The 27,591-nt window shown below is 35.4% G+C and overlaps 1 protein-coding gene across 3 annotated transcripts in view; it reads left to right on the top strand.

The window, feature by feature from the left end:
• LOC107657836 (RNA-binding protein 6-like) overlaps nucleotides 1–8,350 on the top strand; it is a 19,107-nt gene extending 10,757 nt beyond the window's left edge. For 2 of the 3 annotated variants that reach the window (XM_016446106.1, XM_016446113.1), the window contains exons 11-23: nucleotides 584–647; nucleotides 954–1,041; nucleotides 1,130–1,194; nucleotides 1,308–1,431; nucleotides 1,551–1,651; nucleotides 1,745–2,029; nucleotides 2,151–2,297; nucleotides 3,184–3,255; nucleotides 3,479–3,715; nucleotides 5,514–5,588; nucleotides 5,931–6,007; nucleotides 6,105–6,156; nucleotides 7,983–8,350. In XM_016446106.1, coding sequence (XP_016301592.1) covers nucleotides 584–647; nucleotides 954–1,041; nucleotides 1,130–1,194; nucleotides 1,308–1,431; nucleotides 1,551–1,651; nucleotides 1,745–2,029; nucleotides 2,151–2,297; nucleotides 3,184–3,255; nucleotides 3,479–3,715; nucleotides 5,514–5,588; nucleotides 5,931–6,007; nucleotides 6,105–6,156; nucleotides 7,983–8,075 — 1,480 coding nt within the window. In that variant the 3' untranslated portion in view covers nucleotides 8,076–8,350. The remainder of the gene's footprint in view (nucleotides 1–583; nucleotides 648–953; nucleotides 1,042–1,129; nucleotides 1,195–1,307; nucleotides 1,432–1,550; nucleotides 1,652–1,744; nucleotides 2,030–2,150; nucleotides 2,298–3,183; nucleotides 3,256–3,478; nucleotides 3,716–5,513; nucleotides 5,589–5,930; nucleotides 6,008–6,104; nucleotides 6,157–7,982) is intronic. The other variant, XM_016446120.1, reaches the window with a different exon arrangement.
• The last annotated feature ends 19,241 nt before the right edge of the window (nucleotides 8,351–27,591 follow it).

Below are 27,591 nucleotides of genomic sequence, written 5' to 3'. Positions count from 1 at the left end.
GTCCCGCCCTCTCATTTCAGATGCCGTTTCACTCGGATATACGTCACAGTAGAGAAGAAAAGACAATTGCAACTTTCATTTCACGCCTACTTTAAAGGCAACATTTCATAAATCCTAAGAGAAGAAATTTCAGAATGTACTGTGTAGTGCTGTGTTCAAAATATCGATACGAATATATTAGAATGAGTACATTACAATATAAATTGATTAGAACAAGTACATTATTATTTATGGGCTTAAAAACAAGATGCAAACAATCAGAATATTGTACGTGGTGGGGAGTGCACAATGTAAACATGAAACATATGCAATTACCTATATTGTACTGTGGTACAGTTATGGAGGCCCTTTATAATGCAGAGGTCAACTGCCTGCTCTGCCAATAGTTAGAAATGGCACTATAGTAAGCAGTGTTTAATAAACAGCTGTTTTACTAAATTCTGCTGAGGTGAAATTCAGTGCAGTCATGTACCGTGATATGTATCGTATCGTGATATGTATCGTATCGTGACTTTGCTGGTGATACACAGCCCTAGTACTGTGGTTATTTGAGCTTTGAATGTAATTCTTCTTGTCCCTGCAGCTATAGGAGGGAAAATGATAAGTCAAACACTTCTCTCCTGGGTTTCCCTCCGGATGTTATGATGGTAGGTAATTTCAATGCATAACATAAGTTGTTACCAAAACAGCTAGACACTGTTTTAAAGGTACATTTTATAAGGTTGAGGTTCTCTTTATCTTGAAACAGCATTTTAAAAATGTAGAGCCCATTGCGTGAATTGCTGAAAAACGACAAAATATGTCAATATGGTTGAAGTTCACTCCGTCTAGTATATTTTTACATATTTAAAAATTTGCCCAGGTGAACGCAAGAACATGTTTTATGTGAACGGTCCTTCTTGTCATCGGGTATCTTATATTAAAATTTTTATATCTAATTTTTCTTTTTCTAGCAACAACAACATCAATATCAGCAGCCACATCAACAATTTTATCCTCAGCATTCTCATACAACTATGGGTGTTGCACCTACCATGCAAGGTATATGGTTTTTAATTATATGATTATTGTATTGAAATTGATTGTAGCATAATATATTCATGTATGTGTTCTGTGGGACTTCCTGCAGGTGACCCAATGGGAGCGGATGCCACCTTGTCATCAGCTGCAATGCCGACTTCAAGCTTAACACAGGTGATTGTCTTTTTTTATACTAGCACAAAGGCACGTTTTTGAGACAAGGTGGACAATTTTAGCCAGGAGAGATATTGGTTTTGGACTGTAATAGACTATCTGGCTGTGTGCAGGGTGTGATGTATTCTGAGACAACGGCAATGGCGCAGTCAGTCCAGACAGCTGAGCACCAGACTGCAGCTTTATCTGACACTGCTCTTCCTCGAGCTGAGGAGTCCATTGACGGCTACAGCTACGGTATGCCACTGTTCAGTTAAAGATTAACTTTTTTTTATTGTATATTTATTTATATTCACAGTATTCAACAGCCCTAGTTGAGGATAGTAACTGGTCTGATAATCGTACTCTTGTTACAGCAGGATCTGAGGCTCCAGATTTGTCAGCCTTCCTTTACGATGCTACATCAGGCTTCTACTATGACCCTCAGACTACCCTGTACTATGATCCCAACTCAAGGGTATGTATAGAAATAGCCCTTTGATTCTCCTGAATGTGTAATATGGATGAAATACAGTATACAATGTCTTAATGTTTATTTGTGCTTGTGTAGTATTTCTACGACGCTCAGAATCAGCAGTACCTGTACTGGGACAGTGGCTCAAAAACCTACATCCCAGTCCAGAACTCTTCTATTGAAGGTCAGGAGCTGGCCCCTGAAGCTGCTGTTCCCGTGGCAACTGCTGCTGAGGTTATAGCTATGCCCATCACAGAGGAGGAAGTGACGGCAGTTCCAGAGACCGTGCCGGAGGTGCAGGTGGAAGAGGAGCCTGCCCCACGTGCAGAAAAGAAAGAGAAGGAAAAAGAGGAAAAACCCAGAAGTTTAGCAGCTTTTAAGGTTTTAACATCATAATTGAAATCATCAACATCATGACATAATTTGCATCACGTTCAGTTTTTTATTAACAACAGCAAGCACTGTGTTAGATCTGTGTGGTAATTTTGGATCTGATCATCAGATAATGAAAGACATGGAGCGATGGGCGAAAATCCAGAACAGGCAGAAAGAAATTGTCCGTTCTCCTTCACCTCTTCTCAGGTCTGGAGGAGATGACCAAAGACCCTCAAAAGCTGCTGATGCAGGCTTTGCAGTCTTTGAAAGGAAGGTCAGATTTTTTTTTTCTATCCCTTTCAAAAAAATTGAGCAACATACTTATTACTATTGCTTATAATTAGAATTAGGAATTTAAACAAACCCCAAACCTTACATATGAAGTAATTTTAGCGCACACTCTTTCGACATGAACACTGCAAATCAGGCAGCTCATTGAAGAGAGGTGTGTTATTACTTTAAGCAATCAGATTTTTACTCTGTAGATGCTAAAACAGAAAAAAAATCTATACGAATCCAGAATACCCTAGCAACCACATAGCAACATGTTACAAACCTCTCGGAACACCTTCGTAACCCCCTGGCAACCTCTCACAACACCCTAAGATTGTGGCAACAAGTTTTGTTTGTACGGTTTCTTCAGAAAATATCAAAATCTAGTGTTTATCATTATACTTCCCAGAGATAATAATCATTACCCGTCAAATAGACAGATTGGGTTGCATGTGTCATGCTCTATTTTTAATCCATCAGCAAAATATTGTAATGCTCGGTATTTTTAGTCATATGGAGTGTTGTGAGTTGCAATGTCCCATAAATTATTAAGTTGGACTACATTTGAAATCTCTAATTTCTCTCTCCAATCCTTACTCACGTCTCTCCCCTCATATATTTTCACTGGCACACATTAAACTTGATATCTATATATATATTTTTTCACTTCTAACCTCTTATTAGCATCCTTGGCTTTGGAATTGTTTGTAAAGTAAGGGAAATGCAACAGGCCGGATACATTGTGTTTTTAAAATTCAGTACGTTTAACACAGAGTCTGATCCTACCCATCAGTCATCTATAACAGCCTACTAGACCTTAGCTATGATCATTCTTTTAAACATTTTAATGTCTGTTCTTATTCCATATGGTTCCCTTATTCATATAGGTCACCGGTGCAGATGAATTATTCAAGAAGCCTCTTGCTCCTCCAAAGCAAAAAGAGGAAAAATCATCAAAGGTGAGAGTTTACAGTCTTGCTATCAACAGCACACACGTTAACATGCACACAAACACACTTCAGGGATTCAGTCTCACTTTTCCCAGACAGCTGAAAGGGCACACACATCACCTTGACCCTGATTGATGTAAGTTATATGATAACCCACACTAAAGCAGATTTACAGTGAGTGTCATTGTAGATCAAAGCAAAACTCCCTTCTCTCCCTCTTTTGTGTTGGCAGCGGCCCATGGGCTCTCTTGGAATGCTGGCGGCCGACTACGGGGCAGGCAGCGACGAGGAGGAGGAAGAGAAACACGAGAAGCAGGAAGCTGCACAACCCGCAAAGAGCCAGCCACAGGCAGACGAGAAGGAAGACAGGTTGACAGATTGGAAGAAGATGGCATGTCTTCTGTGCAGGAGGCAGTTCCCTAATAAAGACGCTCTGATTCGCCACCAGCAGCTCTCAGACCTGCATAAGGTACCAAATCTCTAAATTAAGCTCAGTGGGTGACATGGGCAATGGGCAAAAAAAAAAAACGGAATGCGCGATCGGGTTTTTACCACTCATTTGCAAGGCACATCAATATCATGTCACCGTGTGACGCATAGGCAGAGGGTGAACCAACTCCAGAAGACTGAAAGTAGCCTAATATTTAGACTAATAGCTATGCACACCACAAACCCGTCTTTTTAGGCAAGTGCCAGATATGGGTGTTATGTCATAAAATATTTTTAATACTACCGAATTTGTATTTAACGTGATCACAATTTAATAAAACATTGTAAGTTAAGCTTTAATTTCCACTGTTATTCACACAGCGAATAAATTACATAGAGAAAGCGAACAAAGAACATTTACATTATCAAAGACCATTATGAATGACTTTTAAACTCTCAAAAAACTCCTGTTAAAATCATTGAAGCTGTCTACATTGTGAAATGAATCTCTTACTTACATTGTACGTATATCTGCACTTTGTTGTTTATGATGAGAGAATTTGCGAGAGTGCAGAATTCAGTCTGCGAGCACACTGAGCAAATCTCGGCCTCGTCTGAACGGCTCTGATTGGCCATTGCATTCATCAACTCAACGGAAGTGTGTGTGATTGTTTATAATGCAGACCGCTGTAAAAAAATAAATACAAAATAAAATAAAATTTTGCAAAAAGAAATATTTGACCCTGGACCACAAAACCAGTCATAAGGGTCAATTTTTTTTAAATTGAGATTTATACATATGAAAGCTGAATAAATAAGCTTTCCATTGATGTATGGTTTGTTAGGATAGGACAATATTTGGCCAAGATACAACTATTTGAAAATCTGGAATCTGAAGGTGCAAAAAAATCAGAAAATTGCCTTTAAATTTGTCCAAATGAAGTTCTTAGCAATGCATATTACTAATCAAAAATTAAGTTTTTATATGTTTACGGTAGGAAATTTACAAAATATCTTCATGGAACATGATCTTTACTTAATATCCTAATGATTTTTGGCATAAAAGAAAAATCAATAATTTTGACCCATACAATGTTTTTTTGGCTATTGCTACAAATATACCCAAGCGACGTAAGACTGCTTTTGTGCTCCAGGGTCACATATGATGCAGCAACAGCTGATAATCAACCGTTTTTATTTCAGTTTCACATTATTCACTTTATTACGCTTAAAGGGATAGTTCACCCAAAAATGAAAATTCTGTCATTAATTACTTCACCCTCATCAATGGAAGTCTTATACAGTATTACAGTTAGTCGATCTGAAATGGTGATTGTGCATTAACAGCTGTCGACCATGTCAGTACGCAAATGAGCGGTCTAAACTTATTTACCCAGCCTTTTTTTTTTTTTTGGTTGCACATGCACACCTGTGCACCACTTATACTATATATATATATATATATATATATATATATATATATATATATATATATATATATATATATATATATATATATATATATATATATATATATATATATATATATATATATATATATATATATATATATATATATATATATATATATATATATATATATATATATATATATATATATATATATATATACACACACACACTTACACACACACACACACTGGGTATATGTACTGTATGTGCATTTGTGTGTAATTGTACCATTGTATAAATATATTTGAATCAGTTATATTTGTTGTATAAGTATATGAATGATATAATTGACTGAACTGGATTATTTAAAAATTTGTGGGTCAGGTTTTGACCTTCTCTTTATTGTTTTTGTCTTTTTATTTTAGCAAAATATGGAGATTCACCTAAAAATCAAAAGGTCAAAAAGAGAACTTGAAGCTCTAGAACACCAAGAAAAAGAGGTATAATTTTTTTTTCTTTCATCAATTATGTACAGTCCTCAGCATAAATAAGTAGACCCTCTCCAAAAAAAATACATATGATTTTATTTCTTAATGATCCCTAATACAATTCGTGAAAAGATTAAATATTTAAAAGATTAAATGTATAAAGCGTATAGATAGAAAATGTCATTAATGTCTGTAAAATAAGTAAATTAGCCAATTTTGTTTAAATGAAGGGTTGCAGAAATTAGTACGTCCTTCAAATAAATATTATTCTTGATTTCAAGCATATTCTCCATTGTTTTCTCACAATAGTTCAAAATGAAATGATTCACTCTCATTTTGAACCCCTGTCCTTAGATGAAAATTAAACCGCCGAATGGTTCACCTGAAGCAAAAAGAAGAAAGTCACAAAACACATGGGCCGGCAGCTCAAAGTTTGTGATTTTCTGAATCCTAATACATTTCATTTAAATTTGGCATTGATATAGAACCCCCATATCTTAAATGTGGCATGTTGTGTTGATGTTGCAGGGACAGTCATAAAGGCAGCGAAAGACCAGGTTTGGGTTTAGAGACTGCTGAGGTGAGTCTTTTGAGCCACAGGATGTTTTTGAGCTGCAGCAGTTGAGGGTCACAGGGTTTCCGCGGAGCACTGACTTTTAAAGCACTAAAAGTCATTAAATTTTATTCCTACAGGCATTAAACAGTTTTTTAGATGGTTTTGAAGAAAAATAATCTTACCAGTTTATTTGGAATATAGCCTTCATAATTCATAACTTTTCAATTTGCTGTCACAAAATATGTACATTGGTGTGATATACACACTGAACCAGTTTGGTAATTGCCGCCGGCCGGTGTGAAAATACCATATCGTCGGATGTTAGGACCGCAAACATTTCCGTAAAGTTGGAAAGAAATGGGGAAGTGCTATTAAGCAATTTCCACGAGAATGATTCAGATTTTTTTTCACTTGCTTCATTCTTGATTGAATCAGTCATCTGAATGAATCTGTTGAACTAATGACTCAAATGCTCACTCATTAACACAGTCACTTACCGCCACCTACTGGCGGTTTACTCACCTATTTAAAAGAATCTTTGCATTTTTTCCCCAAACTTTCATATTTGTATATTACAAATTATTTAAAACACTAAGCTTTTTCAGCTTTTATGTCTAGCATTCAACATCTGTTGGTACTTTAAATCAGTTTTGAAATATCTGCAAATGTATTTTGACATTAAGATGTCTGCTGATCCATTTCAAATTCAGTTCAGAGTGATAACAGTTTATTTAAATTATGTAGATTTTCTCAAATATGCAAGATTATCATCATTGCATCGTTAGACTGGTTAGTATGATTAATATAAAACATAAATGGTCAAAAGTATGGGATCGTTAAGATTTTTTTGTTTTTGAAAGAAGTCTCTTATGCTTACCAAGGCTGCATTTATTTTATCAAAAATACAATAAAAACAGTAATATTGTGAAATATTATTTCAATGTATAATATTTTTTTTTTTATGTGAATGTATTTTAAATTATAATTTATTCCTGTGATTGAAAGCTGAATTTTCAGCATCATTACTCCAGTCATCATATTTTTTTGTGGAAACCATAATGTATTACCATTCAAAAGTACTATTTAAAAAAACCCAAATACTTTTATTCAACAAGGACAAATTTAATTGATCAAATTGTGGCAGTAAAGACATTTATAATGTTACAAAAGATTTTATTTCAAATAAATGCTGTTATTTTTAACTTTCTATTCATCAAAGAACTCTGAAAAATAAAATCTCACAAATTTAAAATAAAAATTCAATATTGATAATAAAAATAACCATTATTAATAATTTAGTACCAATAATAATTTATTACAGAGCAGCAAATAAGCATATTAACTTTCTATTAATCAAAGAACTCTTAAAAATAAAAGGTCTCACGATTTTCACAAAAATGTGAAGCAGAAAAAAATTAAATATTGATAATAAAAAGAACCATTATTAATAATTTAGTACTAATAATAATTTATTACAGAGCAGCAAATAAGCATATTAAAATGATTTCTGAAGGATCATGTGACACTGAAGACTGAAGTAATGATGCTGAAAATTCAGCTTTGATCACAGCAATTAGTAACATTTTATCATGTATTCACATAGAAAGCAGTTATTTTAAATTGAAATAATATTTCTCAATATTACTATCACTGCAGCCTTGGTGAGCAGAAGAGACTCGTTTCAAAAACAATAAAAACCTTTGACCTTACATTTATATTTATATATATATATATATATATATGGGTTGTGTATGGCATTAAATTTTTTTTAAAATGGCATTAAATAAAATTTGATGATACCTCCAGAAACCCTGGGGTCATTCTTATCTTTCTCTTGTTTCTTACCAAAGCGGAAGAAGGAGGAACCCGTCGTATGGAATCATGCCACGTACAAACAGGCGGTTCGGAAGGCCATGTTTGCACGTTTCAATGAGTTGGACTGAAAATGAAATGAATGAACAAAAAGGGAATTTGTGAATATACATGCATACACACACACACACACACACGGTATTGTGTGGTCTGTTGGCAGCTCATTCCAGGCTTTAATCTGTGAACTGATACAAAATTCCTGGAGAAGCTTATTATGCCTAACCCCTCATTTTGTGGATATGGTGATGTGTGACTGTATAAAAATAATTCATTCTTTCCTAACAGCCAAATGTACTCTTTTGTTTAATCATTCTTTTTGTAGCTCTATTCTTCAGGGCTTTTTAAATATTTCTTCAGTTGATAATGTTCTATCATGTTTTTTCTCTTTTTTTATGTAGTAAAATTAATGTAATATTTCATTTGTAAAATTAAATATTTGAGTTAAGATGATTGTACGTTGTAGTTTGTCCTTGGGTCAATAAACTGCCTCAATGTGACTGTAAACATACAATTTGTCTTGTATTTATAGAAAAAGTTTTTTTTTTTTAATTAGTTAAAAAAAATGACATGATAAACTGATGTATCTTATTTTTACTGCTTGTGGCTGTCTTAAAAGTGTCACTAAAAGTGCCCCTCCCAGGAGCGCCTTAAGATACCAGAGGCCCCTGGGCTACAGCATTACGGTAGGCCTAAGTACATACATATATATATATATATTGTAGCTTCCTGACAATTATTTGTCAAATTTCGAATTTTTCTTGTTGACATGCCAGTTAACATTTAAAACACTGATCTGCTTGAAATAAGAGAATATGCTAATTCACTCTTTGCCAGAAGGTGGCGCTTGTGGAGAAGCAGAATTATAGCCTTTACATAAAGTAAACACTACGTTAACACAGGCATTATACAGAGATAATATGAAAAGAAAATGCCATCAAAACTTTCCTGGCCGAAATGTGAGTTTACAGGTATGATAAATTACACAAAATATTCATTATTCATCATTAGTACATCGAAACTATCACTTGGCATAAATGTGGGCTATTTGGTGGTTGCCAACTGTGTTTTCTATTTTGAAACATGCCGTGCTTGCGTTTAATTAATTAAATCATAGCATAAAGACATGTACACAGAATAGCTCTCACGCTAGGCTTCTTTACTAGCGCATCGTGCATTCCGCTCACAGTATATCAACTATACAACTGTGTGGGGGAAACCTTAACTGAAACATTCACAACATATACTACAAGCTGAAAATGAGTGTTGAGTTTGTTTACAGAATGCTGTTGTCACTGCTGCAAACTCCCATATATACAAATAATCATTTAAAAAATATAATTTACCTGCAGCCAGTAGACCCCTCCCAAGTGTAGGCCCCCGTGCGTTAATGCGCCCCTGCCTCCTCCAGGTGGCAGAATATAGCTTGCTATTTCAATTTCACATTTAGCCGCACCTCAGAGATGTCTAATGCTGAAAGAATGAATCTACTCATGCAGTCATGAATTTCGTTGATACTTCATTAAGCTTTCTCCCTTGGCTTTGTTTTCCATTTTCTTGTGGTTCTTTTATAGCAGAGTGAGTTAAACTCGAAAGTGATGCATTGACAGTACACAGTGCTTTACTTCACTGCATGCGCAGGCAGAGATTATATTTCACTCTATCTAAAAGTTCTGCTGCCTTCATGTCGTTTGTTAGAGACAGTAAGCTTTGTGCATGTTTAATGCACCTAACTCATTGCCTTACATATTTACAACATTTAAATACTTTTATGTGCACAACTTGAACTTTTGACGTGTTTGTTTGGATGAGGTTCTACAGAAGTCAACAGCAGGTAATAATAATACATCAGCAGAACCGGAAATAAAGATCCCTCAGCCTGACATTCAATGAGTGTTTGATCCTTTTCTTGGTGGACAAATAGTCTCTGTCCATTGAGTTTGAGCCTGTTGAAAGAGAGGAATGTGGGCTCTCACACTGTTTGTTTTGGTCAATCATGCTTGAATGATTGATCAGGCGTAGAACCATAAAGACAGAAAAAGAAGAATGCACCCCAAAAATGGTTTCGCCAACACTCCCTAAATAGCAGATAAAAGCTGATAATACTTGTGTTAGGATAATATATGGACACAGCAGAGCTCTGAGACTAGCTCTCCACAGAGCAAATTTTAGGACTTTTATCAGGCTCTTCTTTGAGGTGTAAATGGCTGTTGCCTGTAGTCATGGTATAATGTAGAGCGTGTCAAAGGTCGGCATGCTTTCCTTCCTCCTCATGGTTGTTGTCATCTGTAATTGCTTTTTAATTAGTCATTCTTTAAAAGAAAGCTTGCAAATGTCCGTTTCAGCCAGCTTCTTTTGAAGGGGAGGACTTTTGTCATATTGGATCTTCTCAGAGTTCCCATGCATACTTCTTGGCCTGCTTCTGTGTCTATGATTTAAAGAAGTCCAGAAACCTTGTCCCAGGGTGAGACTTTTAAGATTATCCTTTAGTTGGCAGTGTGAAATTATAAAGTAAAAAAAAAGATTTAAATCTGCAATCAATGTGCCCAAACATTTAGCAGTTCACAGGTAGACTAGTTGTCCTGAGTTTAAACTCTTTCTTAATTTCTTCTTATTTTGAATAAATAATTGTAATATAAGTTATGTTTAATAGTATTTTAATCATTGATGGACATGCTAATAAGCTTTTCAAAATTGGTGGTAACAGCAAAATAAATAAAACACCAATGATCAATAAATAGTTAAATGTATTAAGTATCATAAACTTATTCTGGCAAGTTGTTAATTTAACTTATATTGATTTAGTGTTAGTATGATGTAGATATTATGATCCGCAATATTTTAATTTTGCATTAAATTTAAAAATATTTAACTTCTTTTTAATATTACTCTAATAGGGGATAGAAAAATATATGCTATCTGTTAAAAACTTAAGTGAATATTTTCCTTATAATATTTTAATGATTACAGAAAGAAATGTGGCCTTTGTGATATGACTTATTTTTTTACACAATATAAAATCGTCTGTATAGATACAAAAATATATATATAGCTGCCTTTAGGACTATTTGGTTTATAATAAACATTTTAAATTACAAAAAGTAATTTCCAAGTGCTTGTTTCTAATTTTCCACCTTGAATGCTTTCTTTTTTTCTCTGTCTTGACACATGGACCCTGCCGACTGTCAAACAAATGTGTTCCAAATGTTTGGATGACCATCTGTCAGCAAAGTCGAACAACAATGCATAGTGTTGACTTCGTGGTTTGACCTTCCTTCCTCTTTATTTGCAGAAGGTCTTCGATGGCTTAAGGGAATTCCAGTCCTACCAGACTTTCTGCTCGTACAAGAATAGATGCTCCTCTTTATCTGAGGCTTTGCTGTCCTCACTATTTTTGTAATCCATCATTGTATTCTTGCACCTTAGTGGGCCAGATGTCAGCATCACCACGCTTATTACTGCAGAGCACATCAAATTACCTTTGACCTTCAGATGAGTCCAGACCATTAGTGGAGATACAGAGGGGCTAGTGAGGATGAATGTGGGGGTCTGAGGTTTTGTACCCACTGCACGTGCGGCTCGAGTCCTCAGAGGCAGCAAGACTGAGTGTGGAAACCATGCGGGGGGCCTCATTATCTCCAGCCAAAGCTTCTTCTTGCACATAGAGCAGGAGCTGCATGGGGTCTCTGACCAGCTTTGAGATGACCCTCAAAAAATACACTACACAGTCAGTCTGCAGGGACGAACCAATGATAAAAAGAAGCAGCAATTATTTTAGCTGTAATTCATTGTTTAGGATTAGGATTTCATTTCTACAATAGCCTATGGTTGTTTTGGGATGTATGTGCTTTGTGTATGTTTGTGTTTTTCACTACGGCACATTTTTATTTTACATTCTCAGACTGTCTGGATTTGTAAATTATTCTGTTTATTAATTCTAATTTTTTATATATAATTATAAAAGTATGTCATCGGCTGGGCGCCAGATTCATTTGATGATTTCCTTCGTTCCCCAAACGTCAGCTCAAACATGGAATGTAACCCACAAAGAAAACCCACAAAAATTTAATTTAATAAGTAGCCTGTGCAAATGTTTACATTCGCTTGTGATTTCCAGGAGACCGCAAGTTTATTTAGCTGAAAATGATCCCACCACAGTGTGTAATTATAATTATATCAGCACGATCTAACTACATTAACCACAAGGACTCTTAATGTTGAAACTGCTTCTTGCAGTAATTTCCATAGGAAGAAAGTGTAAAATTACCAAAAACAAACCCTAGTCTGTTATATACATACACGGTAAAAAATATCAGAACCACATCCGAATTTCTGTGTTTTTATGGTGTGTACTAGATTTGAATTTGAACTTTTCTTTACGTTACGTGTGAATGTGTTTAGTATACATTCTCAGCATACTACATCCGCCATGTTGGCATTGACGCGAATATCTCATTTAACATAGATTGTACTAATAACAACTGCAAAAATCATCTACTCTTAAATAATGTACAAGTATAAAATTTAGCCACCATGAACAACTTTACGAACATAGCGTCTCCAACTCCAGCTTAGCAAAGTGTTCACTTCAGTATGTAAGGTATTGTTCACCTTTAAATACTGTTTTTGGATATAATTTTATGTTCTGCTTTTTGCATAATTTGTCGCAGGGAAGTAGGCTAAAGGCACATTTGATTTTTTTTTGGTTGGTTTAAGCATATTTTTTTTTTGTTTAGCTGTAATGAGGTATTACATATTCACATTATCAAATTAACATTATTAGCTGCCAGAGAAAGAAAAAAAATAAAAAAGGAAGAAAATTACATAAAGTTCAATGCTTTCAGAGCATTACATGTTTTCAATGCTTTTTTGTTTTTTGTTTGTTCTAAGAGATTTACATATAATTTAAAGTCATTTATAAAATGTGCAAAATGTGGTTTACATTGAGCCCACTTCTTCTTATGTATATGGAATTTTCCTAACAGAATAAACAAATGTATAATATGTTGTTCTTTACAAAAAGTACATCAAATATACAAATTTCTATCATACACTCTATTTTTCTGTTAATATAGAATTCCAAATCCTTCCAAAATAATCTCGAGTAAATACAATGAAAAAAAAGATGCAAAATAGTTTCTTTTTCTTGACCACAAAATTCACAGGTATACGAAATATTTGGACGCTTAAATCGTTCCAAAACATGCTTAGCAGGATAAATTCGATGAAGTATTTTGTAAGACACTTCCTTCATTTTGTTATTGATACAAAACTTATTTGGCAGTTTCCATGCTTTAACCCAAGAGATATTACCAAATAAAGAAGACCAAAAAAATCTTGCTGCAGGTAGGGACACAGAACAAAGAGCATTCCTTATAATCTTATTGCTACACTGTTGTTTTAAAACATCAACATTTTCAATGAAAATGTTACCACAAGGATTAACCATGCTGATTTCTTCTGAGATACAGTTTTTTAAAAGTAACATCACACTCTTTGGAATTGCGTCAAAAACAATAGCAAATTCTCTTGGTTTAACTGGTAACTGGAATCTCTGAAGAAATTCAGTATACGACAACAAGTACCCATGAGAATCAACTAACTGCCTTACTAAAAGAATACCTTCCTTGAACCAAGTATGATAGAATAAAGATTTGTTTTTGTTTAAGCATATTCTGCCCAAGCCCAAGTCGTCAAACTGACGTCATCAGAAAAGGAATGCCATTCCAGAGCGGAAGTAAATGTTCAGATTTTGATTAAAGATTACGAAGACACATTTTTTTTTCAGCGGATTAACTTGCACGGATTAATTGTTTACATCAAGACTAGCAATGTGCGCTAGTAAAGTAAATGAAGTCAATTTTGATTTCATGCGGATTTATGTAGCAGTTAAGAAAAATATAGATTTGTCCAATGTTATTAAGTCAACAGTTTTTCAATAACTGAAAAATATGTGAAGGTATATTTGAGCTGATGGGCCTAAAAAGGCACAGTAATTGATCTGATAATAATTGTACTTTTCTAATGATTGGCATAGTATTTATTCAAATGGTCAATATTATTTATTATGAGATATACTCATCATATAATATCATATTATATCATATTTTATGTGAGTGAGTGACATGACGTGTGGCCAAGTATGGTGTCTCATACTCGGAATTTGTGCTCTGCATTTAACCCATCCAAGTGCACACACACACAGTCTGGTTCACTATTCTTGTGGGGACTCCCCATAGGCGTAATGGTTTTTATACTGTACAAATTGTATTTTCTATCGCCCTACACCAACCCTACACCTAAACCTACCCCTCACAGAAAACTTTGTGCATTTTTACAATCTCAAAAAATTAATTCTGTATGATTTATAAGCTTCTATACCTATGGGGACCTCAATTTAGGTCCCCACGGTGACACAAGTCCCCATGAGTTGGTGTGTATTCAGGTTTAAGTCCCCACCAGTATAGAAAAACGTACACACCTACTCACACCTGGAGCAGTGGGCAACCATTTTTTCTGCAGCACCGGGGAGCAGTTGGGGGTTCGGTGACTTGCTCAAGGGTCTCACCTCAGTCGTGGTATTGAGTGTGGAAGAGAGCGCTGGTCATTCACTCCCCCCACCTACAATCCTGAGTCAAACCCGCAACTTTTGGTTTACAAGTCCAACTCTCTAACCATTAGGCCACGACTATCATGTTGTATCGTATTACAACTTTAGCTAAAGTATTTGTATTAATACTGGTGGCCTTTTGCCCCATGCTGGTGAGCCTTTACACCTGCGTGTGGGTAAAAGTCCCCCCTCGCCACCTCATGCCATTACATGATTTTTAAACAAAAAATGTTCAATCAAAATTAATTTTTTTTACACTACACTATGGAAGTAGTGAAAAGCTGATTTTGCTTTAACCCCGGGTACCTATAGCACATTGTACTCTTTGAATATTCGGATGTAAGGTGGGTTTCAGGGAGGTTTCATATTCACCTAATTTATCTATGCATGAGAATCGGTAAATCAAATATTATATAAAATAGGATCAAACATCACACCATGGCTTATCGTTTGGTTGTATTTCAGTGCTCATATCTGTAAAATTTCACTTTTTTCTGACATTTAATTTAAAGACGGCCTGTAATTCAAATCCTTTCCCAAAATCCATTTGCTTGTACAGTTGGAAAGGCATCAAAAACTGTGGACTGTGATTAAGAAATTAATCAAGTCTTTGGCCAATTGGTAAGCAGCGTTCTGCTCTGCTACATAACTTATTTCTTTTCCAACATATTTATTGTCTTTTTACAGTTGTTATCAGCTGGTTTTATTGCAGCCATCATGAGGACTTGTAATAGTTTCTGACTCCCTCATAAATCAGAATATTTGCAGTTATTGCCCCAGCATTGTTCTCGCGGTCCATTTTCCACAACTGTCAGCTTCATTTAGGCATAAATACAGCAGTTTGCATTTGCTATGCAACGTAGGACCGCTTATTTGGAATATGCTGATAGATTTTTGCCTCAGATGTATGTACGTCTCATTTCTGAGTTTATTCATGAAACGCTTTGACTCCATACGTCACTGTCAGACAAGTTGCAAACGATAGGCAGTGATGGTTCAGTAACTTGTTTGTTAAACGATGCTATGACGAGCAAATCATTTTTACTTTTGACACGTCTGTCCTTTTCCCAACCGCATGCTGACTTTATTTCCACATTTATTCTCAGGTTCTTTGTCATAAAGACAGCCAGTGTCAGAATTCACATTTGTCTCATCAGGCTAGTATAGTGTCATCCCACAGTTCAAGACTGATAAATGCTAACAAACCTAAGTAACTTTCTTCATGCATCCTGGCTGTTAACACCGGCCTTTCAGCAAGTGAAGCATGTCTTTAACCTTGTTTAGCCTTTTGGAATCAAGTGTAATCTTCTCTGACAGGAGATTAATGGCACCATCTCTCTAGTTTTTACTAGCACCGTCAGGGAGGAGCGAGAGACAAAAATGAAGGGGAGGAAAGGAGAGAATGAAGGTCTGCAGTCTGTCATCATGCCATACTGGAATGAGTTTGGGTGAAAGGGCTCCGCAAAAACATTATGAGAGATGTATGGATTTTGCACTCTTCTGTTCTCCCCCCTCTATCTGTTTGCTCTCAGTAATCTGTCATTCTGTCATTTACTGGGGGTAGAGATGTCTGTCTCGCTGGGAAATTAAAGGTTGTTCACTCTGTTGGACATTCAATTCTTGTTTTATCCAGTTGCCCCATTTTTCTCAATTTCTTCCCACTTAACTCTCTCATTTCAATTGTTTATTTATTTTATTTTATTTTATTTATTCATTCCCCACACCATCAGCATAGACAAAAACAAGGAAATCTCTATTTAATAGACAAATGTTTATGAGCAGCCACAAGTTTCTTTTGTTGAAAATGATCCTATACCAAGTTACCAACTCATAAAACATTTAAACCAGTTTAAGCTGGTTTGCTGGTCTCCCAGTCTAGTCTTTTGGCTGGTTTTGAGAGGTGAGACCATATTAAAGCAACTAAGACCAGCAAACCACCTTAGGCTGGTTTAAGTTTTTCTTTTAGCAGGGAATGCATGCAGTCCTAATTATATCAGCAATATCTTATATCTACTCAGTGGTGTTCAGTTTTTTACAGACCAAGGTTTTACAGTAGTGACGCAAGAGATTACCACTTTTTTTATTGTTCAAAAGTAACAAAAATATTCAAAATAGAACTCGACATAGGCTGGAATATTGATGTTTTCATTTTATATTGTCTGTCTTTATAGTTTTAGTGGTTTTCTAAAGGTGCAGTCACATTTACCGTTGTTTGGCAAATTCTTGTGGGTGAAATCCAGTCATTTCAATAGGAATCCATGCGATTGGGAGTTTCATGTGAGGGTGAAAGATTTCCCAATGCAGATTTCGCAACAGGTTCAAGTTGGTCGTGTGGATTTACTGCATTGACCAACAAAAAGCTGCTTGGTTTGAAAGTGACTTCTGTGTGAGCTGTACATATATTTCTATGCTACTGACAAGTGACAATGGACCTTTTTTTGCCCACAAAATGTCACTGAAATTTCACTAATGTGACCGCACCTTAAATGTTTCTGGAATTTCAATGTTTTTTTCATGGCATAAAACACAGCACAAACTATTTTTTTTCATTGTTGCAAATGAGACTGCTTGTAATGTTTTCTGCGTACATACCTTCTTTTAATGTTGCATGGTTCTTGGTTTTTGAGGATGAGGGCATGTCCATGTTGGCATTGACCTAAGTCAACATCTATTAAGCAATTGCGCAGCACAACCCTGGCATCACAATGGCGAGTTGTGCAAGCACCACTCATACTTGTTCAGTAATGTAAAAACATCTAGAAAGCTGTTACATGGAAACCACCCCATGCATGTTAACTTATATGTATAGGTTTGTATATATTCTGGATTCTGTAGGAGGAAAGAGGTGGTAATGCCCTGGAGGTTAAACCCAGATGGTAGCATTTCTTCCACAGCCCCAAACAGCTGCTCAATCGTTTTGCAATTCTGCGGTGTGATGACTGACTAATGGCAAAGCCCCTTCAGTGTGTGCGCATACGTGAGAGTGTGTATGTGAGACTGAATGATGGCTGGGGCCTAAGGGGGCCCCACTGTTTCATTTGAAGTAATACCTAACCACACCAGGCCCCTAAATGTGCAGCGAATCAAGGTAGTGTCCGTCGTCAAGTCTTTATGTTTTTGACTGCGCCAGAGCGTACTTTAGAAGTTTCGTTCCGAGTTATTCAAGGAGATAACTCGTACATGATTTACGCAAGCACTGAAAATTTAAAGTGTTTTGAATGTGGTGACCTAGGGCACAAACGTTTCACGTGCCCACATAAAGATGATCAGCGGCTGTCTACATCGCACGGAGATGTTAATAATGCCAACCAACCCCAAAAGCATACAGAAGAACAGAGAACTGAGACGCAGGAGAAAGCAGCCTCAGAGGAGGTGAGTGATATTAATTTAAATGCTGGGAGTATTGAGCAGCCGGTCTGCGTTTCTGAGACTGTAACTGATGTGATTGATGAGACTGATACGAGTGAAGCTCAGAGAGGTGATGGAGGAATGTGTGAATTCAGTAACATCATTTTATAGATCACTTCTAAAAGCATGGACACTTTTCAAGTTTTCCAGAGAGTTAAACAATGCCCAAAGTTTGTGGCAGAGAGAAGAACCATTGCTTTTTAACTCTGCACTGAATCTGGATATTTTTAAAGATATATCACTCAGGAAAAGTCTATGGGCTGCAAAAATCACAAAAATAGGACACTTGATACCTGAAGGTGTATGGCTATCAGCTGAAGTTTTTGCTGAAAAACTGGGAATAAGATCAATTCGTGTGGCAAAGAAAATATTGACTCAGATAGCTGAGTTTTTGCCACAGAGTTATAGACTTTCCTTAGAAACCTATAATGGAGAGATGGACGCATTCGACTTTCCAGAATTGGAAATTACAGCTGAGACTGAAAGCTGGGAAGAAACTGATGGTGGACTATTATCTTTTAAGACACCTCAGTTGGGAGTCTTCAGCAATACAGGAAAAAAATCACTGTATACATTGTGTATCAAGATACTGCATCTTCATGCTCTCACAAACGTAAAGTAGTCTAAATGGCAAGAGGTGTTTGGATTAGGTGCTACCCCCAAGGGCAGCTGGAGGACCTTGTACAAACCTCCTATTGAAAAAACACCTGTTCCTGATGGAGATAAACAAGTTGGATCTTGCAGGACTAACATCATTTTATAGATCACTTCTAAAAGCATGGACACTTTTCAAGTTTTCCAGAGAGTTAAACAATGCCCAAAGTTTGTGGCAGAGAGAAGAACCATTGCTTTTTAACTCTGCACTGAATCTGGATATTTTTAAAGATATATCACTCAGGAAAAGTCTATGGGCTGCAAAAATCACAAAAATAGGACACTTGATACCTGAAGGTGTATGGCTATCAGCTGAAGTTTTTGCTGAAAAACTGGGAATAAGATCAATTCGTGTGGCAAAGAAAATATTGACTCAGATAGCTGAGTTTTTGCCACAGAGTTATAGACTTTCCTTAGAAACCTATAATGGAGAGATGGACGCATTCGACTTTCCAGAATTGGAAATTACAGCTGAGACTGAAAGCTGGGAAGAAACTGATGGTGGACTATTATCTTTTAAGACACCTCAGTTGGGAGTCTTCAGCAATACAGGAAAAAAATCACTGTATACATTGTGTGTCAAGATACTGCATCTTCATGCTCTCACAAACGTAAAGGAGTCTAAATGGCAAGAGGTGTTTGGATTAGGTGCTTCCCCCAAGGGCAGCTGGAGGACCTTGTACAAACCTCCTATTGAAAAAAGAACTGGAGATCTTCAGTGGAGGTTAGTGCATGGTATAATAGCTACTAACAGACACAGAGCACGTCTTGATCCGCAGGTGAGGGAGGGATGCCCTTTCTGTGGTATACAAGAAACTGTTTTTCATTTATTTTTAAATTGTGCTAGATTACAACTGTTGTTTCCAACAATAGATGGGTGGTGTCAGGACCTGGGAGAAGTTTTCTCACCTATGTGTTTTATATATGGGCCTGAATATAAAAAAAGTAAAAAGGAGTCTCATGTCTTATTGAACTTTTTATTTGGGCAAGTTAAAATGGCCATTTGGTTGTCACGGAAAGAAAAATTGTCCGGTAATGAGTCTTGTGAAGTTGATTCAGTCCTCAGGGGTTTAATAAGATCACGATTAAAAATTGAATACACATATTACAAATTGGTTAATGACCTTGAAACTTTTAAATATAAATGGGGTGTAAATCAATGTGTTTGTGATGTTGACTGTAATGGAAATTTGAAATATTTACTTTTTTTTTTTTTTTCTTCTTTTCTCCCCCCCACATTTATTTATTTGATAATATGATGAAATGTGATGCTTAATTACACACCAAATACACAAAATAATGATCTTTAAAAAAGCATCATATGACCCCTTTAAAAAAGCAAAACTCAAGGTAATGGTAAGCCAGCACTTACATTGGAAGTTATTGCACCAATTCTTGTGTGTATTATTTGAGGTGTCATGTTTTTATAATTTTTACAGCCATTTTAGGGTATTAGCCATTACATTATATACAGGAAAGGTAATATTTTGATAACAATTTTGCTTTTATTGTACAAGTTTTTGTTTTGACTTTATGTGAACTTTTATATTTAATGCATTATTTTAGAATTTTAGACAAATTCTAAATGTTTATACTTATTGCTTGAAATCCATGCATATTAAATAATATATTGGTTTAATAAGCTTGTGGTGTGTATGTAAAAAAGTGACAACACAATTACTGCGTTGTCAGTATTTTCAAAATATTATTTTAATAAATATATTTAAAAGTAAATATTTTTATTACAAATTAAAGTTCTCAGTAAACTCTGTTAAATAATAATTCATAATTGTTTACAGTTATTTTAGGTTTTTAGCCATTACACAGAAAAGTTTGTTTTGAAACGATGAGTATTTTAACATTTACGGATTGGCCCCATTAATTTTCATTGCCTCACTGTAACCCAGATTTTTTTGTTTGTTTATATCTTTATTTTAAAAAGTACACAAATTGAACAAATTAAGTAAATTTTATTTTATTTTTGTAATCAACACTGTCACAAGTGCTGTTGATTGAACTTCTTGAGACCGGAATATTCCTTTAATGTGTTTTGTGTATTTTAGGGGGCTGTGTGAGAGCAGAAATGGAATCTATTGTACTGGTGAAAGTGGTTTCATCAAGTTTAGTTTTAGTTTCCCTAAGACTTAAAAATTTTTCAACATTAAAAAAACATGTAGGGTTTGATAATGATATTTTTCTCTGTGTGTTCATTTTCTCATTTATTTTGGCAGAGGAGAAAGAGAACCATTTTAGCTTCAATATTATGATCATACTGTTTTATTACTTCACCGCAATGAATATTTTTCTGCTGGTGTGAACATGATATAGTTATTCTAACCTTTTATTCAGAATGCCTCAAGCTGGATCATTCTCTTCCTTTCTCTCCATCCTCATACTACTTTGTTGAGAAAACCTTCCTTTTTCTAGCAATGTATAATAGGTTTGCCTTCAAAACGGTTCTTTGGCACGAAGAAAAACATGAGGTCTCGCCTGATTTGAGAGATAACAATTTTGTTTTATTGTACAATATTATTTTATTGACTTTATGTGGAGTTGTATATTTAATGTGTTATTTTAGATTTTTAGGTAAATTATAAACATATAGACTTAAAGTGTGTTAAACCCATGCACATTATTAAATAATATAGTAGCTTGTGGTATATGCATATAAAAAAAGCAATAACACAATTACTGATGTTTTCTGTGTCTTCAAAATTCCTTCCCATGATTTTTAATTTTAAAAGTTCAGTATTTTAATAAATATCTGAAAAGTAAATATTTTTATTATAAGTATTTTCAATGTATATGTAAAAAATAATATTATAGTTTTAGATCCAGTAATGGCCTAAACAAAACAAAATATAACATTTTGTGCTATATGCACAAAAACTGCTAAAGTTTTCATTGATCCCTAAGCTGTATTCTTCCAAGAGGTTAAAAGTTCAGAGGTTTTTCATTACATGTTAACATTAGCGAAATATCACTTCAACCTCCCAGACTTTTCCGTTTTAGTTTCATGTTTGTACGAATACATTAGTGTTTCTTAAATGTCTTTGAAGATGCTATGAATTTCAGTCCTGGACGAAAGTTGGCATTATTCCTTGGGATTAAGGGTTCAAAGTTCAACTTTTTTTTTAATGTGCTCTGACATCTAATGACTTCAGTACAGCCTCCCGGTCCCTTAAGTTTTGTTTTGTGGAAGGAAAAGTGCATTAGATAGCTGACACGAATGTATTAAATATCTTGGAAGGTTTGCTGAAATATTGTAGGGTTCAGGTTTGGCATATCACAGTGTTTCAAATTCTGTAAGGCAAACAAAATTAGAGGTTGACATGTTATGCAAGGTGTTTGTGATGTCATGCATAAATAAATTAATAAACTGCCAATTGTGACATACTGATGTGAGATCTACAGTTAAAGCCTGTTTACTTTCTTAAAGTACATGCATGTTCTCATCTCATATTTCTTTTTTTTTAATTGTTGTCATAGTGAGAAGCCGTTAAAAGCCTATTATAGCATCTCAGCTTCTCTCCTGAGGTTGAAAGGCCAGCATGCAATTTTAGCATGAGAATGCAGACCCTTATGCATGCCATTAGAGTGGTGTACAGTAACCATTACCCTCCATTTTAGATGACAGCAGTGAAAGACCCCTATAGAGAGGATTCAAAGACCACCATGTTTACCGTCATTAGGTTTCATAACCGCACTTGTTTATATATTTATAAAACACTAAACAGCCTGAGGGCTAAATATGTGAACTATTCTAGAACGGAGTTCCCCATGTAAGAGATCTAGACATACAAGGACACTTTGATTAGAAGCTTTTCTTGGTAGGAGATAATCTGTTGTTTTGGTCATCTTATATCTTAATAGCACTCGGTTCCTTTCCTTTACAGTGCTTGAGTTCTCCCTTATCCCTGCAGGATCTGTTTGTACTTTTTCTTAATGGACTCCACTCTCAAATGCATTTAACATGCAGGCAGTCGATTGTTTATGTAAAGTTCGGTGTCAGGTTGCACTTTGCTTTTCAAAGAGAAAGCATATGCTCTACGTCCTCCTTGGTTTAGACAAAAAACATGGTAAAACACTGAGATGGCTTGCTAATTTTGGGGGAGCATGTCTTCACTGCCATAGAAAGGAATGCAATGGTTGCCACCCATGCATTAGGTCAGTGTCCCAGAGTTCAAAGGAGGTCAGTGGGTTCTCTGGGCCATGAGAGAAGACTGAAGAGACTGTGAAGTGTCTTTTTTGGAAACGTGCATTTTTTAGATATCTAACATGTGTAATCGTTAATTTTCTGGGATGGAACGGTAGCTGGTTTCTTTATAGTTTATAAAAGACATTTGATCTTTCTTCAGCACTTATAGACCATAGTGTTGTATCAAGACCACCTAATCCGAGACCAAGACCAATGTCTGTTGTGACCAAGACAAGACCAAGACTTTGAGGGGTTGAGACCAAGACAAGACCAAGGCAGGGCAAGACCGAGTCAAGACCAAGACCAGACCAGCACTACTCAAATTCGTCTAAAAGATCCACATTTACTGCCTGAGAAATGTCTTATTTTAATCATTAAATATAATTAGAATAATTAGACACTATATAGAGCTGTTACCAATCAAATTAAATCACTAACAACAAAATTCATCTTTGCACTGCAGTGGTGGCACAGAAACTGCATCTGAATTGGTACAATTACAAATGCATAAATAATATTGAGAATTGCTCATGCTCTTTTGATATTGCTTAATTATATCATATGTTATAATATAAAATACAGATACAGATCTCATACAAGTACTTTTTTTGCAACAGTATCTTGAATTTTGTGGGTATTTGTATTAATTTTGGTGATTTTTTTTTTAATGCAAACAGATATACTATTTACAGGTAACAAATCAAATACAAAATAACCAAGGCCAACAAAACATACATAACAGCCAACATGATTTGTGTGTGTGCTTGTGTGTGCTTGTGTGTGCTTGTGTGTGTGTGTATGTGTGTGTGTGTGTAAGTGTAACTGGATGTGGGGGTGGAAGTATATAAACAAAGGAACATATATACAGTAAAACAGACATAACAGTAGTAAAAAATAAATAAATTTGATGACAGTAATAATAATGAGGGTGATAGTAATAATAACAAAAATTGGGGGATGGTGGATGAGGATGGTGACAAATAATAATAGTAATAGTAGTAGCAATAATAATAATAATAATAATGAACTCAATTCATCAGAAATGAGGGGAAAGTTGGAGGGTGAGGAACATGACAGATAGTAATAATAATAATAGAATTAGTAATCGTAGTAATAATAACAATATTAACGATACATTTTGGTGACATTTTTGACGCAACCCCTCATTATTTTCTGACCTGGCCTCAACAGACTTTCAAGGGGGCCTCAAGATGACTTAAAATTATTTAAAATTAGACAAAACAAGCATTAAAAACAACTAAAAATTCAGGATATTTCTTAGTATTTTGTTATTTTTTATAATGAATATATATCTTTCTAGTCATGCTAAACTCAAAATATTGGAGGGAGCCTTTAAATATTGTTGTGGACAATAGGGGGCCTTGTAGTCAAACATTTTGAGATCCACTGGTATAAATCAAATTATTTATTATTGTTTAGTTATTTAATTAGTTATTGATTGCATTTAAAGCAGGAAGTTTTACATCCAGTCACATTAATGATGTTAACAAATAAATCAGACAATGCACTGGTAATTTAGTGATATTATGTTGTAACCCGCTGTCGGTGAGTCTAGTCTGTTATGCCTCGTCAAGTCAAGTCAAGTCTGTGTCTCTAGTCTTCGTCTGTTTGGATTATTGTTTGGATGTTTGGATCACCTGTAAATAAACTGCACTTGGGTTCTTCACTACGCTCGCCTTCAGTGGACTGAATTCGTTACAGAATACACGACCACAGCAAAATGAACCCAGCAGTTTCACGTCTCCTCTGCCTGCGTCAGGGCGGCCGGGCTATAGAGGAGTATGTGGCCGATTTTTGTGAGGTATGTCACTTTGTGGATTTTAATGACATGACCCTCATGACAGGGTGGATGAAGTTTTACATCCAGTCACATTAATGATGTTAACAAATAAATCAGACAATGCACTGGTAATTTAGTGATATCCCCACAGTTGTGGTCTTGATCGGTCTTGAAACAAAACCCAAGTCCTTTTAGTCTGAGACCAAGACAAGACCAAGTACAAATGTGGTCGAGACTGAGACAAGACCCAGACCTTCAAAAAAATGGTCTTAAGACAGGTCTCAAGACCAAGACCAGTCTTGAACAACACTAATAGACCGTCTATTTTAATAAAAAGAAGCCATGTTTTTTGATTATCATCATGTTCCTCTTTCATGTGCCGTATCTTTAATGTCATCCATCTGTAATTTACTGCTGTCAGCCTTTACTATGCGAAAAAAATGCTGACGGTTGTTTAGAAAATCACGCTATTAATCATTGTAAATGGGGCATGATAACAGCAATTAAAGCCACACGAAACAACGCACTTGCTAAGACTCTTTTTAAGCTTGGTGGACACTTTTTGTAATCTGTGCCAACTTTACAAAGCCTTACTGAAAGGACATATTGTAAACCACAAGATAGACATGAGACCATAAGACTGTGTTTTGTAGGGAATTATTTCACCTGAAAGGAATTGTGCAGGATGACTGTTGGAATAACAGCCTCTGGGCTTTCAGGAAGAAGAGAAAATAGGCCTCTTTACAACTGGAAACTGATGTTGCCATTCTTTTAAGCTCTTTTGCAAAGAATGAAAGGAATGGTGAATTGTTTTCTGTATATTTCCAGTGTACTGTTGCTATAGTCACATAGCAGCAATAGTAAGCCAAAAAAGATGGATGCATTTGTCCCTTCACTTTTTGAAAGAGGATAGATAGATAGATAGATAGACAGATAGATAGATAGATAGATAGATATAAATTTGTGTATGTAAAGGTGAGGTCTAAAAATATATTTTAATATAGAATAGTGTAAGCTTCCTGCAGTAACATTCATAATTCATTCATGAGTCTCGCTCTATAACTGCCATCTCATCTCATTAGGCAAACACAACTAAATGAATGACACTTCTCACATTATGACCTGTTTGAGTTTTGTGTAATGACAGGCAGCCTTGACGAACAGTAAATATCTCATTTCCTCTTTCCTAATTATGTTTGATGAGTGTTTGTACCCGAAAGGTCAAACAGCTAAAATAGAAGCAAGTCTTAATTATTTGTAATTTATTAGAGAGTCATATAATTGATGTTGGAGATTAGTTTGTTCTCAGTTTGAAATTGTAAAAGTGACTCATAGATGTAAACAGAGACTTCCGTTGAGCTTGTGCATAAAAAATGTCATTTGTCTCTTTTCTTATTTTCTTCTAGAGGTTCTTATGAGGGCATGAGATGTTTGAGTGTAACGAAAGTTGCCAAGCTGCAAATATTTATAATAATTAGACTTAACTTTTTTAGGTTGTTCATCATTTTGCTATCATTATTTTTCTGTGAATTTTATCCTATCATTAAATTTTACATTTTTGAATATCTTGTTAAATGCAGTTGATGACAACAATGAAAAAAATCATTAAATGTTTTTTTGCCCAGTTTTTCACAAAAAAATATCTGAACATCCTTAAAATAAGGTTTATTTTAGATTGTTTCATGCTCCATTTGTACATTTTGTTAAGGTTAATTATAAATAAAAGGATTTGTTAGTGTTCTCGTAGAAGTTTCATTTTCAGCAATTTCAGCATTCAGCAATCTTGTCAATTTATTTTGTTTTAATGTAAAAACAAAACAAAAATACATTTTTTTTTCTTTAATGAGATGCCTTTTGTTCTTTGCGTACTGGATACATTTACAGAAATTAAAATTATATTATTAATTTCGTACTGCATACATTTACAGAAATTCAAACATTATACATCTCTAAAAAGCAAATATTTGAGATATTTTGATTAACCAGCTAATATATAGCAATTTTACCTGAGTCAACTCAACCGATGAACTGAAGTGTTACCTCCCCCTTGTGTCAGTTCCCAAATCTGCTGACACACTTACGAAACGATAACAATTCATTTTAATTTTCAAATCTGATCTTTAATAAATTGAGAAAATCTTTTATAAAATTAGTTTCATTTTAGCAGTTTTGTGCACATCTCATTTGCTGCCATTAAATTATTATGTACATTTCAGCAGTATTTCCGTTAGTCACTCTGCACTACTTGCTGGTGAAAAACATTCTCTTCAGGTGGGCTTCTCTGTTAAAATCAACCCAGCATTCAGAATGTCTCAAAGACACTTTCACAGTGTTTGAATGCCGCTGAAAGGGTGGTTTGTCTGATTGAATCGGAAGTGGTGCTGGCCACACCTGGACTCATGCAAATAATGCCCAGGACAATAAATCAGATGAGGTCAAGCGCTCTCCATTCACGTTTATGTGTGTGTTCTGGACTGTGGGAATGGGAGTGTGTGTGTCATGAGCGTGATGGATCAGGCAAGGGAGGTGTCGTTGGGGTCAAAAGAGGGTAATGACCCCACTTTTCCTGCTTGGGCTCTGACCTCCCAGCGAGTGCTGGAAACCTGAACTGGGCATTGTCGTCAAACAGTGAGAGTAAGTGGCCTCTGGAGGCCACCCTGACTGACTGCCACACGTTTGACTTTCACACTGGAGATCTGTTCCCAGTGTCAAGTATGGTGGCGGTGGTCCGATATGTAATTGATGCTGTGGTATTAAAAGTGGCTTTAGGGTTAAACTTCGCACCATATTGCATGTCAGCATCACTAACTACTTGCATTGACCTTTTGATCAAGTCAGTCTCATGCAGTGTCCTGACCTATGTGTCACATTCAGTTCAATTCACATGCCAGATTTATTACACTGATATTTTTATAATGT

The sequence above is a fragment of the Sinocyclocheilus anshuiensis genome, unplaced genomic scaffold (assembly GCF_001515605.1).
Source record: "Sinocyclocheilus anshuiensis isolate Anshui unplaced genomic scaffold, SAMN03320099.WGS_v1.1 scaffold2171, whole genome shotgun sequence".
NCBI lineage: Eukaryota > Metazoa > Chordata > Actinopteri > Cypriniformes > Cyprinidae > Sinocyclocheilus > Sinocyclocheilus anshuiensis.
The sequence above is the reverse complement of the archived record's forward strand: the minus strand, read 5'-3'. Positions and strand labels throughout refer to the sequence as shown.